The 18,414-nt window shown below is 43.1% G+C and overlaps 1 protein-coding gene across 7 annotated transcripts in view; it reads left to right on the forward strand.

Moving 5' to 3' along the window:
- LOC138488904 (sodium channel protein type 2 subunit alpha-like) overlaps positions 1-18,414 on the forward strand; it is a 1,014,718-nt gene that overhangs the window by 728,425 nt on the left and 267,879 nt on the right. For all 7 annotated transcript variants that reach the window (XM_069616299.1, XM_069616302.1, XM_069616297.1 and 4 more), the window contains exon 20: positions 194-367. In XM_069616299.1, coding sequence (XP_069472400.1) covers positions 194-367 — 174 coding nt within the window. The remainder of the gene's footprint in view (positions 1-193; positions 368-18,414) is intronic.

The raw sequence follows: 18,414 nt of genomic DNA on the forward strand, positions 1-18,414 counted from the left end.
TCAGCAAAATCTTAAACATGTTGATTGGTCCCCATTAATAGAAGTTTAACACCCCACATTCTGTTTTATACTGAAAGAGTAGGCCATAAGACCCTACATTAGAATTCCAACGTTAACTTTACTTTCCATGTAATACTATGTTGACTCAATAGATAGTGCTGTGAACATTAACATGAGTCCCTTTTATTGACAGGCCTTTGAGGACATATATATCGAACAGCGAAAGACGATTAAGATTGTACTTGAATATGCGGACAAGGTGTTTACTTATATCTTCATATTGGAAATGCTTCTAAAATGGGTGGCGTACGGATTTCAAAAGTATTTCACAAATGCCTGGTGCTGGCTGGACTTCCTGATTGTTGATGTAGGTATTGCTCTTTTAAAAGCTATTTTGGTGATGTCTGTGGAGTAGGTCACACTTAGGCCCTGGTTTAAAAAAATAATTCAATGGGACTTTCCCATGTTAAGCATTTTTGTAAATCAGGCCCTTAACTGGTACCAAAAATGAATTCAAAGCATTATAATATTTTCTTGACATTAGTTGTGAATGATATGGTCTCAGAATCAAAGCACTGGACCACCCAGAGTTTGGGGGGGGGTGTGTGTGTGTGTGTGTGTGTGTGTGTAAATGTTCTGAATCTCAGTGCTTTCCTTCTGTTTCAAATAGCAACACAAACACACATGAAATGTGCCAATGAACACACAACTCGTAAACCTCAAATGAAATAATACATAAATGATATAATGTTGAACTCCAACATCTGTTACTCCTGTAACACACAGCTAATGAAATGATTCTTAGCAACTGAAGTGTATTGCCCTTTTTTATTTTAATGTCCTTCATTAAACTTCCCATAACAAATTTGATCCTGACTTTATTGAAAATGATGTTCAAATGTTGCTATGTAGATGCATATGTATAGAGAAAAACGGATTAATTATTTTACACCAGCATCATCATCGGCATAATATATTAATGAAACAATTACATTATTTTTCAAAACTGTAATATCAGGATAAGGATTTGAATGTTTGAGGTCTAAGAAGCACAAAGACATACGTAATGTGGACCATTGTCTCTGAGCACAAGTCAATGCACCGAAGAGGTGGACCACCTTTGCAGCTCATTGTGCGAGGCTGTGGTTTCCCTATCAAAGCAGACATGCATACTGTGTGTTCTAAACAGAGAACCAGGAGCGGTGGCCTGGCTCTGCTGAAGGCTCAAAAAGCTTCTGGTCGTAAAGGGAACCTCTTCTCACTATCAGTTAATGGCATCCAGAGAAAGCAGCTGTATGAAGGGACTTGTAATGAGTTCTATAAATACCAAAAACAGAGCTCACATTTATGGTTCACGTATGTGCAAGGTCAAGAGCAAATGAAAGGAAATACCCCATGCTAGAGATATTAATAAAGAATGCCCTATATGCAAGGCATTCGGTTTGTTTCTGAACCTATTTCACCCCCAGAGGCCGTAAGGGGTCGGCATACCTGGGCATTAGGTGCCCAAAAGCTGATGATTGATGCCACTGTGTCATCGAGATGCATCCGCATAGCTGGTGCCAGCACACTGAGGGATGTGGAGGAGGAGTGGCCTCGCAGACGGATGTAGTACAGGGCATGCAGCCCGAGGCAGATAAGACTGCATTGTGGCAGCAGGAGATGGTGAACGAGACCCACGGTGGCGGCAGCGCCAGCTGTCAGACCTGGAAGGCATGCCAGTGGGGACCTGCTGAAGGGAATGGCGAAGCAAGCGTTAGAAGAAGAAAAGAGTGGAAGAGATATGAGGTAGCGAGAAGGGATGGTCGGGAGGCCGGACGGCACAGGGTGTTGGCAGAGCACCGAAGGATGTTCAACAAGACCTAGCCAGCGCGATTGGAGAATTTCCAGCCAACCACCGGCTCAGAGTGCTCATCATTTTTTGAAAAAGGAACCTGAGATTGGTTGGAGCGAGCAAAACATTCAAAAGCTGTCCGAATGTTTGCAATGCTCTCGGCTCTTGAAATATTTGGTATCTAAAAATAATATTTAGATGAATTAGTAGTATAGTTGAAAACGGACACTTATATTGTAGGTACAACTTTAGAAAAGCTTACGAAGGCCTGTTCTTTGCACCATGAACCTGTTTTCATACATCCTTAGTGTCTACACAGCAAATGGTGCCACATAGAAGAGCTGAGGCAATGTGCCAGAGATTATTTAGTCTGCTCTGAACGAATTTCTGTGAGAGTCACAGTGGGTGACAAGTACTGCACAATTACTACCCACACCCATAGAAGTGCATTAAGGAAGGACCCTTCCATCCATAGTCAGTTCGAGAAGTGTTATGCATCCATTTGTGGGGAACCCTACAAGAGTGGGTTCAGGCTGGTATTACACCCATCCTCATGCTAACCATGGTCCCCTCCATGAAGGTCAAGCTGGTGCCTCCATCCTCCTGACGCCACCACTACCTGTTGCGCCCTCTCTCGCACCGGGGCAGAATACACACAGTGGGACTCCCTGGAAATGGGTAGTAACGGTTACTGCTGCCACTTGTGATATCCCTGTGGCACTGGGATATCCGGCTGCTGTAAGGCTGTTACGGGGTTCCGGTAACCCGCGCCTACCGGCTGCTTTTACCGGCAATCCCGTAATTAGCCCCACTGTCTCTTAATACCCCTAAATTAATTTTAAACAGAGTATAGCATTCCAACGTATGTAATTGTCAACAGTAACTTCACATATTAAATAATGCCAGCGGATTCATGTTTTCATGAAAGGAATAAGTGTGCCAACACGAGGTGAAACCCAAGATAAATGGATGAAGGCCCATGAAACAGCTGGGGGCACTGACCATGCATGCGGAACAAATAAATGTGTGTTCTTCCTGATAACAATAACCATAATAATGATAAAGCAATATTTCTTAAATACCTGCAAAGACGCCACTTACGTTAGTATACACACACAATTGATAATGTGTGGCTCGACTCAGCAACGCCATTTTACTGGTATTTGAGTAGTTTGATGCTTGATCAGTTGTTTCGGTATAAAGCACTGAGATTCACATCTAAAATGAATTCACTGAACAATTGTCTATGCTTACGATGATGTTTTTGAACATTTTAAGACAAATGCATCGCACAAGCATGCAGGTACAGTCCAAATGTACTGTGTTGGTTTGTTCCCTTTTAGCCCTTATGTTGTCTCAGAAAGGTACCCTGAACTTGAAATGTCTGTTTCGGTGTCTGTTTACAATGGTTTGTTTGTCTGTTGTCTGAGGTACTGCCCTTCTTTGGGGATGTTGCATACCCTGTAAGTACTGAAGCACAAAGCATCCGAAGGTATCGCCAACAGGGAAGTACTGTTGCACTTGTTTATAATGTCTGTTCATGGGGTTTGTCTGAACTCGCAGGTGATTTGTGAAATATGATGTACATAGGGCAGCCCTAAAAAGGCGAGTCTGGCAAAACAGATGAACACTAGTGAGCAAGTATTGAATATCCACCGGTTTGCATGACTCTGTTTGTATAAATATGTTTGTGCAGGGTATTCATGATATTTGTGGAGATTATGCATTTTGACGACATATGGTTATGGTTGCCTTTCGTTGTCGAATGCTTTCTTTATTAACAGACTTCAAAAAGCAATTGCTCTACATGAATATGCTTTCCTGTGTTTAGGGAGCAAATGCTTGGATTCCTAATTGGTACATCTGAGAGGACAGCGGGGGTCCGGATGTTACTCAATGATTCATTAAAGCTCGGCCATACCTTGGTGGCGGATCCTTATCCCAACCGAGGTCTGTAGGGCTGTTAGGATATAGTGATGCTAGCAATGCATGTTTTAGTGCCAAAGTAAAAAAAAATACTTTCAAAGTAAGTACAGTGAAAAGGTAAAATGAGTTAGTACATTAAATGCTGTGGTATTTAAATAACAAAGTTGTCTTCATAAGTTAAGCATTTTAATTGTAAACTTGGTTTAGCATGAGCCTGCATTAGGGGGTCACGTAAAAGTAAGCAGTTTCTCCATAGGAAAATGAAGGGATTGTCTTCTGGTTTAGATTTCTATGTGGTGAGATGAATCGGGTGTTGCAGCAAAAAAAAGTCCTCCCAGAGAGGAAGTGTCTTGATGAAACAATGAGTGAAAGATGTTCTGCTTTGAAGTCAGAATGCTCAAAATGCAATCAATATCAGTAACTATGGACTGTGTTCTGAGCATTCTGATTGACTGAGAGCAGGTCAATAACCATCTCGATGTTTCAGTAGGTGTCAAGTATTGTCTAAAGCTGTTTTCCCAGTACCGTTTGTGTTGTAGGTGTAAAGTATGAGCCCTGCACTCACATCCATATGGCTTGCAGTAAAGGGGCTAGTTAGGTCCTTGACATTGCGTGCAGAATTTAAAAAACATGTAATGAAATGCTGGGATTAGGGATGCATTATTGCAAAACAGTAGTTGCCATCTTCCACCATATGATATCGAACCAACGCCACCATTTTTTCCATCATCCGTGATATGTTGCGAAAAAGGCAGAGTTGTCACAGCATGAAAGTACAGATCCCTTTCATCACCACTCAGAACGAATGCCCTGTGATCCCGCAGGCAGTAAAGCATATCGATAGCCAAGACCCACTTTAATGATATTGATAACAGGGAGCCAGGCGTCCACGGGGTTCTGAAATAAGCCCAACGTGCCTTCGAGCAGATAATGGGCTGCTTCTAAACGACACTGACTCTGCATTGCTGGATGCAATGGTAAATTAACGGTTCAATACAGCACCGTGTGGCTCAGAGCCAAAAGCAAAGCCACTGCGTGCTGCGAAAGGTATATTGGGCCTGGAAAATATTGACAAACCATTCACTAAAGTCTCCGATCGTTGACACATCACATGAGGGCCTCCTGCAACTCAGCACTCTGCATCCTCATTTACATAGAAATTAATTTTAGGGCCATTGCATTAAACAGCACACCATCACTCACAGACAAGTGATGGAGGCGAGCATTCTGAGAGCCGTGTCAGACAGTGCAGCAGTGTGCAGCTCTTTTAACATCTTGAGACAGGGAACGTATTTCCAGTGATTAACATGGCATTTTGTGAACAGACTCGAGCCATTCAAAACTCAAGAGTAGAGTAGAAGGTGGCCTTCTGAGAATTTCAGTTTGTTTGCTGGAGGCAACGGAATCCTATGTGAAACTGAAGAGCAATAGCTGTTAGGTTTTGAATTAATCATAACCCCTGGCATTCCTCTGGGCACCCCACAAGACCATAATTTTTCAGCCTGCCTGTTACAGAAGGGGAAAGACAATGTGCTAATCAGGCCGGGCCCCTCACCAAAAGGTGCCATCCTCACCGAACGGCTAAGTCTTGTTCATTTTGCATGAGAGCACAAGCAACCACAGACCTGTGGTTGCTTGTGCTCTCATGCCTTGGGCGTCGTAAATATGCTGTAGCTTGGCATTGTGTGCTTTGATCCACATATGGGCATATCTGTTCCACTCAGGCATTGGAAACCTGCCAGATGGAAACAGGACATCATATTTCTATGGGCTCAGAGTTATTTTGTGTGAGATGGGCCAGATCCACACGATTTAGAGCTGAATGTCAAGTATGCCCAGTAGAACTCTAATCCTTGGCAGAGAGAAGCAAAATGAAATTTCACCAGGACACTGTGCGGAGAGCATTCATTTGGAGAAGTCCAAATGCAAGTTCACCGGAGACCTCATGTCACAAGACCCGGTGGAGAAAGGGACACATACTAACAAAGAACGGGGTCCAGTTAACAATGTTAGCTTGCCAGTACTACACATGTGTTCTGATTCCACCATAATATTTTAAATGAAGAGCTGTGTACTCATTCTAATAAGTAAAGTTTATTCAAGCAATACAATCCATTAACAATTCAAATACAAATACGTATAAAAATTATCAAAATTACAACCATTGTAAAAAATGCATGACATTGAGATACATAAATTCTCCAGCATGGATGTGGGGTGTGGCATGGATTTTCATGCTCATGAATATTCCCCGTCGTCAGGCTGGGAATCCTATGTAAAAGAAAACAGTTTCACCTCTAGACCAATCACTGTCCTCTGGGTCATACTGCCCCATCCAATGACAGTCCTCTCCCTAAACTCCACCTTTGGGGGCCATATTCAGATTTTTACTGCACGCTTCAGTGTTGGGAGTACTCACGTTGCTCTCTGAGCTATTTTTCTGCAATTTAAAATTTTTCCATAGAAAATTGAATAATTTTGACTGATTTTTGCTTATCCTTTTTGAAAAAGGACAACTACCAACAGCGGGGATCCGCAGCCAGCGAAGATCTTCATCCACCGTTGGATCGTCCATCAAAGTTTTGAGAAGGCCCAGCCTACCTTGCATCTTTCCACCATGTCTGTGGAGAAGAAGGAAAGCAGGAGCTTCTTCACACTCTGCGCAAAGTGTGGATTAAGGAACGGTGTGCCGTGGTTTTTCAAAGAAAACCAAGAAAGATTGCTACAGCAGGCTAGCAATGTGGCTCAATTTGAGCATGGCACCTTACTCGTCCTCCGGGGCAGGGTCATGCCTCATCCAGGAGTGACCGGTCCAAGGAGCGAACTCCCTCCAGGAGTAGATTGTGATCCTTTGAGGACACCCCACCCGCAAGGGTCCAAGAGAAGGCCAAACTCTTTGATGCTGGCTCTGCTGGGTTCGCCACTGATGTGGGTCCCAAGTCGGGCCATCACCATCAGTCTCCACAGTGAGCCTGCCGACGAAAGGTACCTCTTCTAAGAGAAAGTCCCTAACCCTGTCCAAACTCCATTGATCAGCAGACAATCCGACAAGGGAGAAGTCCGGGGAGGATCTGTCTAAACTAAGGCATCTCAGCCTTCCAAGTCAACCGATTCGATGACAGCTCCGTTGATGAGGACCGTCGCCAGCACATTGTCGAGAAAGGCGACAACGTCCACCACGACAGCATTGAAGGAGAGTGGGTTTGTGAAGGTGCTACCTACGACGGGCACCTCACATGTGTGCTGACCCCCGAGGCGTAATTTAGCTGCGGAAACAGCGACAAAGGCCCTACGCCGCTGGCTCCTATCACCCCTCTGCCAAGGGACGTCTCACTGGATATTCTAACGACTCTACACAAACTGGTCACAGAGATCCAGCAGAGGATGTCCCCTGCATCAGGACCTATACCACCACAGGACCCCCAGGAGCCTCTGAGGTTGAGCCCTCCTCATTGGAAGAGAAAGTCTAAGGGAGGTGCTGGTCCTCGACATCAACTGACCCCCATGCCACGACCACTGTGTCGTGACCTGACTCCACCCAGAGCCCCAGCTCAACACATGGACACAAGCGCAGACTCGGCTACTGCACCTACAGGCACCGCCGAGGACAATGACTTTGAGCCAGCTGAAGGGTAAACACCACATGTGGATGACCCCCACAGGGCCTCCCCACCAGACGAAGTTGAATCCTTTCATTCCATGATGTCCAGGGCATCTGAACTGTTTCAGTTTGTACCCGAGGAAATTAAGAAGGAAGGGTTCCTGTAGCAACAGCATACACAGGAGTCGGTACATATATGCCTCAATTGTTTCCCCTACTGAAAGGGCTGGGATGGAAAACTGAATAGTTAAAAGCAAGGATGGCTGACTGTTGACAACATGTGTTTGGATACTGGTGGGTGGTTGCTCATGCTGATCATGCTCGGAAAGGGTTACCTATCTGGAAGAACTGTGAAGGGGCTCTGCTCTCGGTGTGCCTTCAATGGATATTGGCTTGCTCCACTATAAAAACCTCAGATCAGCATCTCCTACATTGGATTGAAAATCTGGGAAAGGTTTTCTTTTTTTGTACCAAGTGTGAAAGACCTGGAGTTTGGACCAATTTCTTTAGAGCAAAGAAATTACTCAGGGTTATAGTCGTTGTCACCCTATTAGACGTGATTATCCATCTACGTGGAATCCTTTGGGATTTTGCACTGGGTAAAACGTCAAACCAGAACAATGAATGTTTTGCCACCCTGTTCCACATGTTACACTGTCTGTTCTCCATGCCTCATTCCTAGTCTCAGGTTTATCAAGACAGTGGCCCTCATTACAAATGAGGTGCTAAGTGCACCAACTTTACCACCATGGTGTAAACTACGTTTACACCATGGTGGATGGCGGATTTACCGCTCCATTACAAGGTGAGTGGGGCGGTAAATCCCCATTTCCCATTTTCCCTTCCCCATTCCCATTTTTGCCTCATAGGGCATAATGGGAGTGGGGAAGGCGCTAATTACGGCACCGTAAATTACGGTGCCGTAATTAGCACCAAGGTGCCTTAGCACCATGGAACTTAACGCCTCCAAAAAGCAGGCGTTAAGGTGGGAATCAGGCGTTAAGGGTTAACGGTGGCGTTAACCCTTAACGCCTGAGTTGTAATGAGGGCCAGTATTTCGTAGCTTGCGATTCTCCGAGACATAGTATTATGCCTGAACAAAGCCTGCCCTTTTCCACAAATGTGGTGCTTCAGGCAGGGGCAGGTAAATCAAGGATCTAAAGGTACTGCAGTGAATCCGGGATCTTTCATCAGGATCGTTCAGAGAGAAGATGCACTCTTCCCTACAGAGATGCTTGCCGATTTTGCTGCCTTCCTGATGCATCTTGGGAAGGATTCACAGCTCTGCCTTTATAGGGGCAGCGTTTGCAGAGCTTGACTCTTTAGTAGAAAAAGTGGAAATTGGGTTTGGATTCTCACACTAGTTTGCCTTTGGCCTATTCAGAGATATACCTGAGCTTAGGCTGGGGAAAATGAAGGGGTATTTGCCTGTTGCGGCACAATCATGGTGCACAGAAACAACTAGGCTCAAAATGTCTGCTGACCTTTGCAAAAAGAGAAAAGAGAGGGAATCGGAGGAATGAGAAGTAGCTATAATGGCTCAATTCGGACAAAATGGTAAGCCATATCTGCAAAATGGCTTGTGTATGCACAATACACTCTCCCATCCCCCAGCAAACACCCCTGATTTACCCAGTGCAAATCAGGTCATCCAGGTGTGACTAACACTGGGAGGTGTGTGAAAAGCAGCAAAAGAGTAAAATGGGCAACAAGAATTACACCAATAGGAGGATGAAAGAAAAAGAAAAAAACAATAACGCCCGTCATGCAATTTTGCAACGTTCTAAGTGCAATGTTGCACAGTATTATCACTAAGGCAAACTTTGCCATATTTCAAAAAACACTGGGACATATTAGAAAACCAGTGTAACATGACAAGTGCAGTTCGGCAGGGTATAAGCACCAGGGCACACATTGTCCTAGTGCAAACACGATGCGTTTTTTTGCTACATTTTGCACAAGGGCAAAGTTTGCCCTAGTGCTAATACCATTCCATATTAGCACTGGGCAAACTTTGCCCAGTGCATAAATGCAGTGAAAATGTATCTTTTGTGCACTAGGACCATTTTTGACCTGGTGCTTACAACATGCCAAACCTCACTTGTCATGGTGTAATGGGTTTTTAATATGTCCCAGTGTTTTTATGAAGGGGTGAACATTGCTTTAGTGCTGATACCATGCAACCTTTCACTTGCACCAGTGCAACGTTTCTGTAATCTGACCCTAGAACTGAAGCAGTGTGCTAAAAACACATGTGGCTGTTACATTCCCATGGCATAACCAATGAAACTCAGAATGAGGGATCTTTGAGCCTGCAGGTTAGATATTGAAACACCTTTGGGAAGAGCCAGATTAGATGGATTTTAACAACAGCATGTAATAAGTGTGTTATGCGGAATGCCAGTCATCTGTCAACTGTGTCCCCCATCCTGAGTCTCTGTGTGTGAAACTATAGTTCAGTCATTGTGTGATAAGTGGTGCCAGCACATGTCAATGTACCCACAATGAAAACTGATGAATGACCGTCTGGTCTGTGCAGTTCTGTTGGATCCAGCACCGCCTCATTCTATCACCCTCCTTCTGCGCAATTTCACTTATTTGAATTGTTTTCTGCAAATGCACATGATGTTTCTTTACTGCATACAATAAGAAGAGTTTAAAGTAATGGAGCATAGACCATTGACTCGCCACATTCCTCCAGCATTGCCACAGTACATCATGATGGTATTTTTCCTGTAGTGTAGCATAGATCCTTGGCTCGCCACATTCCTCCAGCATTGCCACAGTACATCATGATGCCATTCTTTCTGTTATGTAGCATAGATCCTTAACTCACCACATCCCTCCAGCATTGCCACAGTACATCATGATGCCATTCTTTCTGTTATGTAGCATAGATCCTTGGCTCGCCACATTCCTCCAGCATTGCCACAGTACATCATGATGCCATTCTTTCTGTTATGTAGCATAGATCCTTAACTCGCCACATCCCTCCAGCATTGCCACAGTACATCATGATGCCATTCTTTCTGTTATGTAGCATAGATCCTTGGCTCGCCACATTCCTCCAGCATTGCCACAGTACATCATGATGCCATTCTTTCTTTTATGTAGCATAGATCCTTAACTCACCACATCCCTCCAGCATTGCCACAGTACATCATGATGCCATTCTTTCTGTTATTTAGCATAGATCCTTGGCTCGCCACATTCCTCCAGCATTGCCACAGTACATCATGATGCCATTCTTTCTGTTATGTAGCATACATCCTTGACTCGCCACATTCCTCCAGCATTGCCACAGATTTTCATGATGCCATTCTTTCTGTTATTTAGCATAGACCCTTGACTCCCCACATTGCTGTAGCACTGCCACAGTGCATAATGCTGCCATTCTTTCTGTAGTGTAGCATAGATCTTTGGCTCACAACGTTCCTCCAGCATTGCCACAGTGCATCGTGATGCCATTCTTTCTTTTATGTACTTTCTGTTATGTAGCATAGATCCTTGACTCACCACATTCCTCCAGTATTGCCACAGTACATCATAATGGTATTTTCCCTGTAGTGTGGCATAGATCCTTGGCGCGCCACATTCCTCCAGCATTGCCACAGTGCATCGTGATGCCATTCTTTCTGTTATGTACTTTCTGTTATGTAGCATAGATCCTTGACTCACCACATCCCTCCAGCATTGCCACAGTACATCATGATGCCATTCTTTCTGTAATGTAGCATAGATCTTGACTCACCACATTCCTCCAGCATTGCCAAAGTGCATGATGATGCCATTCTTTCTGTTATGATATTGGTGCATTCCAGAAGAAATATGAATTTGATTCTACTCGTGCAGTAAAAAACATTGTGTTGTAGCAAAACATTCAGGAATGTTATTTCACTTGTGAACTAATAATGCTATGTATCCTCACTGTGTGTTTTAAATATGAATTATCCCTATAAATATGTGGAATGAGAAATGTTTTTTTCATATTTGACCAGAACTATGCAAGGTTTTTGCAGGCGATGCACCACAAGGAGCGACCGCAATGCACGCATGCTAAAAGGTTACCATAACATAGATAAATATACAGAGAGCGTGCGCATTACGTGACATTAGAGTATACATTTGATGGTGTATGTACGCTGAGGATGGTTTTGATGCCCTCACCTTGGGGTTCGTCTGCTGCAAAAACTTTCATATTTGTACCGAAGATGTTTTCAAAATGGTGTTGGCTATATGAAAATGTACGAATAGGATAAGACCTGTGATGTAGCCGCTGAAATGTGCATTTTTTTCATTATGGCCTTTCTAAGGCAATTACTGCATTCGTCAGTGCACAATTTGGTGGCAAAATTATGTATATCATTAATACCTGGTGGCATTCAATCCTCTCTACCCAGAATCCACAGCCTGTGGCTACAATGGGGATGGAAATTGCAAAATGACATTTAACATGCATCGGAAAAAAGCTCTCCCCGTATGAGGAAGCGTGTACACTCCCAGAGGGATGAGGTGAATAACTGCTGTGTGCTTTAAATCTGGGAAAGGCCTGGTATGGAATAATGTCTAGAACGGGTTCTGATCTAGGGCGGGCGCATAACTCTTGCAAGCACATAGTCGAAAGGGGTGCCATCAGGAATTACCATTTACTTTGCCACATATTTTTACTCTGTCATAAATTCACTTCGCCAAACATTTACTTTGTCTGCTTCTTCCCATCTTGAAGATGGTAACGGATGTTGTTAGGGATAGCTAGCGTAAGTTAGTTTGGGATCAAGGGGCACGGGGCCTCCCCATGCAATAACGAAGCAAATGTCTAGTGAAATGAATGTAGATATACTAAATGTCTGGCAAAGTAAATGTGACATGGTCATTGCTGGCGAAATGAATGCTGACAAAGTAAAGACATGCATCCATGCCAGCATACAACCAAGTTTAAAGCTGCCTCGTGTGAAGTACCATTTTGGCCCTGTCCCTGATTCTTGGCAGTGGGACCAGATCTGATGTTTTTTAGGGCATTTCTGGTGCCCTTGTAATCCTTCTACTGCTAGTGCCCTAGGAGTATGCCTGGAATTGCTCGGGTGTAGCACATCTTTCAACCGTTCCCAATGAAAAGATCTTTTTATAAAGGTTTTGTTCACTAAAAGGTTGCTTTAGAAAGACTGCTCCTTGACCGCACACATCAGTCGAACTGTCATGCCCCTGCTGCACAGAATTGCGGGCAGGTGCTGACTGGCTCCGCGGGACCAGGAAGCGGTCGTCGAGGAGAATGGGTAAGTGTGTGTGTGTGTGTGTGTGTGTGTGCGCACGCACGCGTGTGTGTGTTGTATGTATGTGTTTTGGTTTAGGGGAGGCTGGGACAGAAATCCCATGGGACAGGGTGCGGGTGGGGATAGGGGACTGGGGAGGGCACGGTGGGTGGTGGAGGGGAACAATGGGTGCTCAGGCGGTTGAAACCCACCGAATATAATAAAAAAAGGGAAAACTGCATTTTAAAGGTGTCAAGAGAAAAAGATGGTCAAAGTAAATCAGTCTTTTTCTCTTGAGACCTTTAAAAAAATTCACATAGAACCCTTTCAACACACAAGCGCAATAAGGTGTTTATATACATTGATGCTGCGGTTCAAGATATGATTGGGCAAAAGGGTAAATAACATAGGCAATGGGAAGACATAAGGCTTCATTACGAGTTTGGTGGTATCTGGGCGGTAAATCTGCCCAGATACCACCAAACACAATTACTGTTACCGCCCCTTGGTCCAGCGCAATTACGGCCGTATTATAAGTGGCGGTGTAAATCCCCATTTTTTTCAAGTCCATAGGACTATATGGGCCTTTTTGGGCGGAATTACCACCGCACTAATTCTGCCACGCTAATTCTGCCGATTTTACCAGTTTTTCAGCAGAGAGTTGGAAGATTTACCTCCAGCATTTTGCTAGAGGTAAATCCTCAACTCCAGGACCACACCTTTAATATGGCAGAGCAGGAAAAGTGGTGGTTATTCCGTTACCCCCAATTATTTTCCACTCTGCCATACTTGTAATGAGGGCCATAGTCCCTGATTGGCAGCAATCCAAACCGCTTCATAATTCACTTGCACTCAGTAGCCTTTGACCTTTGATCGGTGTGCAACAAACAGGATACAGTTACATAAAAAAGGACCCAAAGGTCAGTAAAATGGTGTTGTTTACTTTGCATGCAAATTAAAACATGAAAAGATGTATGCTGCCTGGCAATTGTAGAATCAGTGCTGGGTGAGTATGAGAGCCACCTGGGTGCATTGGCAAAAGACCACTTAGAAAATGTGCGCCTTACAGATGTGTGTATTGTTTAAGTATATAGATCCCACATATGATCAAATGAAATGTTGGATGCTATTGCCGACAAATAGTTATCAGAATAATTTCTTCTTACATTGAACTGTCTTTTAAAACATGTTCCACATCTCGCCCATATTGAAGAGATACCGGCCGAACAGATTCTTCTGTGGGAGGCGGCAGGATGACCATTGGAGTTTTGGGTTTTAGGTGAGGCTTCAGCACCAATTATAAACTGGCAATATTGCATTGGTGTACAGATAGACGGGATGTGGGATTTCAGGAGGGATAACCCCTGGCCATGGTAATTTCTATGGGTATTTCTACCCACAACCTGCTTTCTGCCCGAAAAACCTCCTCTTGGGATTTATTTGCGCTAGCTCCATCAAGTAGCATCATCAAACTTTGTGCTTTATAGGGCCTAACAGACTTAGTTCAGAGTAGTCTTCTGGTAATTGTCAGTGTACATGTGCTACCACTATAAACAATGCTTTACCAAGTCTAACTTAATGCCTTCACTCACTTCAGTTATAAATGGTGTGTGTCCTCACATCTGTCCCTTGCACTGAAGTACTGTTAAAAACAAGCATTGGCAAATGCCAACAGTTTATTCTCATGCATAGGTATTAGTAAAATAATTTACCAGGCACTGCTATATAACCAAGTACTCACACCTATGTCCAGCCGTTGCCATCTTATGGCCGGGTACTACCATAGTGCCTGGTAAACGACTATGCTATTCCGACACAAAAGCCCAAACTGTTGCTTTTCCAATGTTCATGTTGCTCACTATCGAATGGTGAGATCTGGTGTATGTAACTGTTAAATGTGTAGTTGTCGAGGGAAATCCAAATCTGTGTATGTCAGCATTCATTAGTACTTATTGCTTTAACATTAAAAGCTCCAAATACGTATAGTGAGTATTTTAGGCGGTATGAAAAAGGCAATCAGGTTACCCCCTACACCAGGGCTTCTTCTGGCTCCAATATTACTGCTGGCCTCTTCCTCGCAAACATCTTAGAAATGCTGAAATATCTTTCTTTTATAAGCAACACTGAAATGGGGTGCCACAATATTTAGTTAAAACTAATTATGCATAGAGCGCATGTGGAAAGCAAGAGTATTTCAAAGGCGAGGAGCCCCAGCAGAAAATCTCCAGTCACCTATGTGTATAAAGTGGGATCCAGGTATAACAAGCTGCTCTTTTCAGTGTGAAGTTATTTTTTGAATTTATACATGAATTTTCTTTTCAAGGTAGGGGGAGCAACCGCATGTGAGTAATTAATCAATCTTTTATAACAAGCTTAATACCGGAGAGCCGTCCCTAAGCATGTGACCAGAATTCAAACCTATGTTGCTCTGCGTTCTCTGGCTTCCAAGACAAACATGCTGCCCCTATGCTATCCTCCCAGCTCACATAGATATGTAGACATTTGAAGGTAAGGCATAGAACTTTAAAAGAGAACCGTGCTCTATGGACAGGTTTGATAGAATGTATTTGTGAGAGCTGGGATATCAGTCTACATAACTATTTAATTCATGAAGTAGAAAATGGTATCATAAAATCGATACCATAATATTATAGATATAAAAGGATAGGACACATGATCACACCAGTGTTTTGAAAGAAATCATGAATATATCAATACAAATTCAACAAAAACAGAATCATACAAAATTGAACCAAAATTACCCAGATTTATGTCTTTCTGTTTACACTTTCCTGAGTCAGAACAGGAGCTGAAACATTAATTGTGCCAACCAGAAACCCCTCAAGGATAACTGGACCAATGAGGAAATTATAAAGACAAGAGATGAAGGATTGACAGTGGCATAAGGGAAGGAGCTAGAGAGAATGTTGAGAGATATTTCCCCGGCACAAGAGAAAGGGCCATAGAGAATGTTGAGATATTTTTCTGACACAAGGGAATTAGCCACAGAGAATTTTGAGAGATATTTTCTTGATGCTAGGGAATGAGCCATATATCATTTTGAGATATATTTGACATTATAATAGCCATTTTGACATATCCTTTGAGTTTTAAACTGGCACAATTTTGTGCTTAGTCCTAAATAACCCCTTTGTGTTCAACTTAGTGTCCTGAGTCTTTGTGAAGACCACTCTGCCTTACCACAGCGCTTGCCTCAGATATCTGCGTGCAACCTTTTGTGACAGTTTTGAACTTAAGTGTAGATAACTCACTCCTTCAATGCTATGATATCTGTACATTCAGCAGTGGGTAATATTAACATGTGGTTTACAGTGCTTAGCAGCAAGGAAAGTCTTGAATGAAGCACACTCAGGTGATTTCATGTTAATATACAACCCCATTCCTTCAATGAATGACCAGTGTTTGGTAGTCTTTGGAATGGATTTAAAAGGCCAGCTGTATACAGACAACAAGGCCTGATTTCCTTCATCTTCATTTCATTTTCCTCCCAGCTTTCTGATGGTCAGCAACATCTTTTTTAAACTATGTCTTGGTTGCTTTGCATTCTGATTTGAGATCATTCTATTTCAGGGGGTGGGGGATTGATACTACAGTCCCTTTTTTATTTGTTACTTTATGTGTCTCTTATTAATGAAAACATGCAGGGATTTTCATGCAATTAACGGGAGAACCATAATCAGCAATTCAACATTAAATTAATTTAAAAACTGATGCAGAATGACTGGGTTTTATGCCATACCATCCAGGCAACCCTGCCACAGCAGTGGGTCTTACATTCCCACTGATATCTAATGGCCCCCGTACAGTGCGCAGTCAGAAAACTGTGCTGTGACCCAGACATGAAGTGCAGTGCAGTTCTGCAGATAAGTAAGTGAAGGTTTGTGACAAGGGCCAACTCTGCTGACATAAAAAGCACAAAAAGCAACCTAGGGAGGCCTTAGGAAAACTGACCCACAAACTGAACCTCTGACAGGTTTTCTACACCTTAATTTGCAAACAACATGTTTGTGAATGGACTGTCTGTTTAGGGGGCGTGTAACGTACACCATTGGCAAGATGACAAAGTCAAAATTAACTCTAAATTTGAAAGGCAATAATGATTTTGATTGATATAATCATAATATTAAAATGAATCATTGGGTTTGTTCTTGCTTCATACAATAACAATTGTAGTAGAATAAACAGTGCAAAAGTAGACAATAATTCAGATAATAAGTGTGAGTCTGAATGTATCACTTATAACAATAACGTGTCATGTGCTGTGCAAACCTGGTCTCATGGTGTAAATATTCACAACATACAAACCATGCATACTCTAAACATTACACTGATTGTGATTCCTAAAAACATTTCACAATCATTTACAAAACGGACCCAACATGTTTCTGTCCTAAACATTATTGACAAATTACAGTGAAATTCATCAGGGGCTATCTTGATCTACAACATACACGGTTCGTCTGATGTCTGACTACCTATAGATAAAACAAATAATGTTTTTTTTTGTCTGCTTGAAGCGATCTTAGTGGAATCCTCACTGTGTATCCACTATTGTCATCTTTTCTTTGCCATAGTAAAGTAACTGCCCCATGCTAGAGTACTCAATCGACAGGCTGCATGGTTCAGTACACTCCAGACAGCTGGAGACACGCATTAATAGTAGGCATCAAGGTTGGCGTGTCAGTCGAGATTACGTTTTTTAGGTCCGAACGAAATAACGTTGTAAGCACAACTCCTATTCATGATTTATAGTGTTCTGAACGGAGGCTCCCCTGGAGGGTTAGTCACGTGCGACGACCAAATACATACAGAGAAATCACCGGACAACGTGGATCAGATTAAACTATCTGAAACTTCAGAGAATGATCAGAGCAGATGCGCCGTAGCACAAGCAAATAGCGCAGTGATGTACAGAGCGCAACAGTTTCCCCTCATTTCTGCTCTGAATGTGCAGAAGAGTTTGCACAACATATTCTGGATCTACTTGACTAAATATCTATGAAGATGAGACTTTAGGCAAAGCAACAGATGGTGAAGGCTAAAAATAATTTCTTCAGAAATGCTAATTTGATTGATCTTGAGAAATATTTGTTTACCTCATTTTTCATCGACAACTTCAATTTACAACTGTCCCGTAAAAAAGGTGAGCCTCCTTAAGAGAATGTAATAATTCTGAAGTTCAACTTAAATGAGGAATGATTGATAGAATAATTAGTACAATTCATCCAGCTATGCCTTCACCTGTTCACATCTTTCCGTGGTCATCAACAGATATCAAGGGGGCGGCAGACTCTTTGAAAAGGGAGTAAGATGACTGTTTTTAATTTAAAACATGATTAAGGTGACTGCGTTTAATAGAAAATATAATCAGTAGTAAATCTGCTTATTAAGAAATATTACCTGAGCAGGGGTGCATTACCGGGCCAGGTAATTCCCCGGTCCAGGTCGAAGCCTGAGCGGAGCAAGGGTGTTACTTTTAACTAGCGGGAAGGGGACACGGCGGGAGCACATATTTACCGGTGATCCGGTGGGGGAGGAATAGCGACCTCTAGCTCTGAGGAGGGTCAGAATGGGGGCTGTGCCGCCTAGTAAAGCCCTTGTTCTTGGCCTCCTCATTGGCTGGGAGGACTAAGCCATGCCCTCACGGGTACTAATATTTTAAAGAGCTTGGGACTCCCCTCGACATCCTTTGGGACCCCTAAGGGGGTGAACTAGTAGGTAAGGGGTGGCCAGAAAAAATATCTTTACTCAAGAGGTATGGGGGCTAGGTATGAAAAAGTTGG

This window comes from Ambystoma mexicanum, chromosome 9 (genome assembly GCF_040938575.1).
Source record: "Ambystoma mexicanum isolate Mex_15411 chromosome 9, UKY_AmexF1_1, whole genome shotgun sequence".
In the NCBI taxonomy this organism is placed as follows: domain Eukaryota; kingdom Metazoa; phylum Chordata; class Amphibia; order Caudata; family Ambystomatidae; genus Ambystoma; species Ambystoma mexicanum.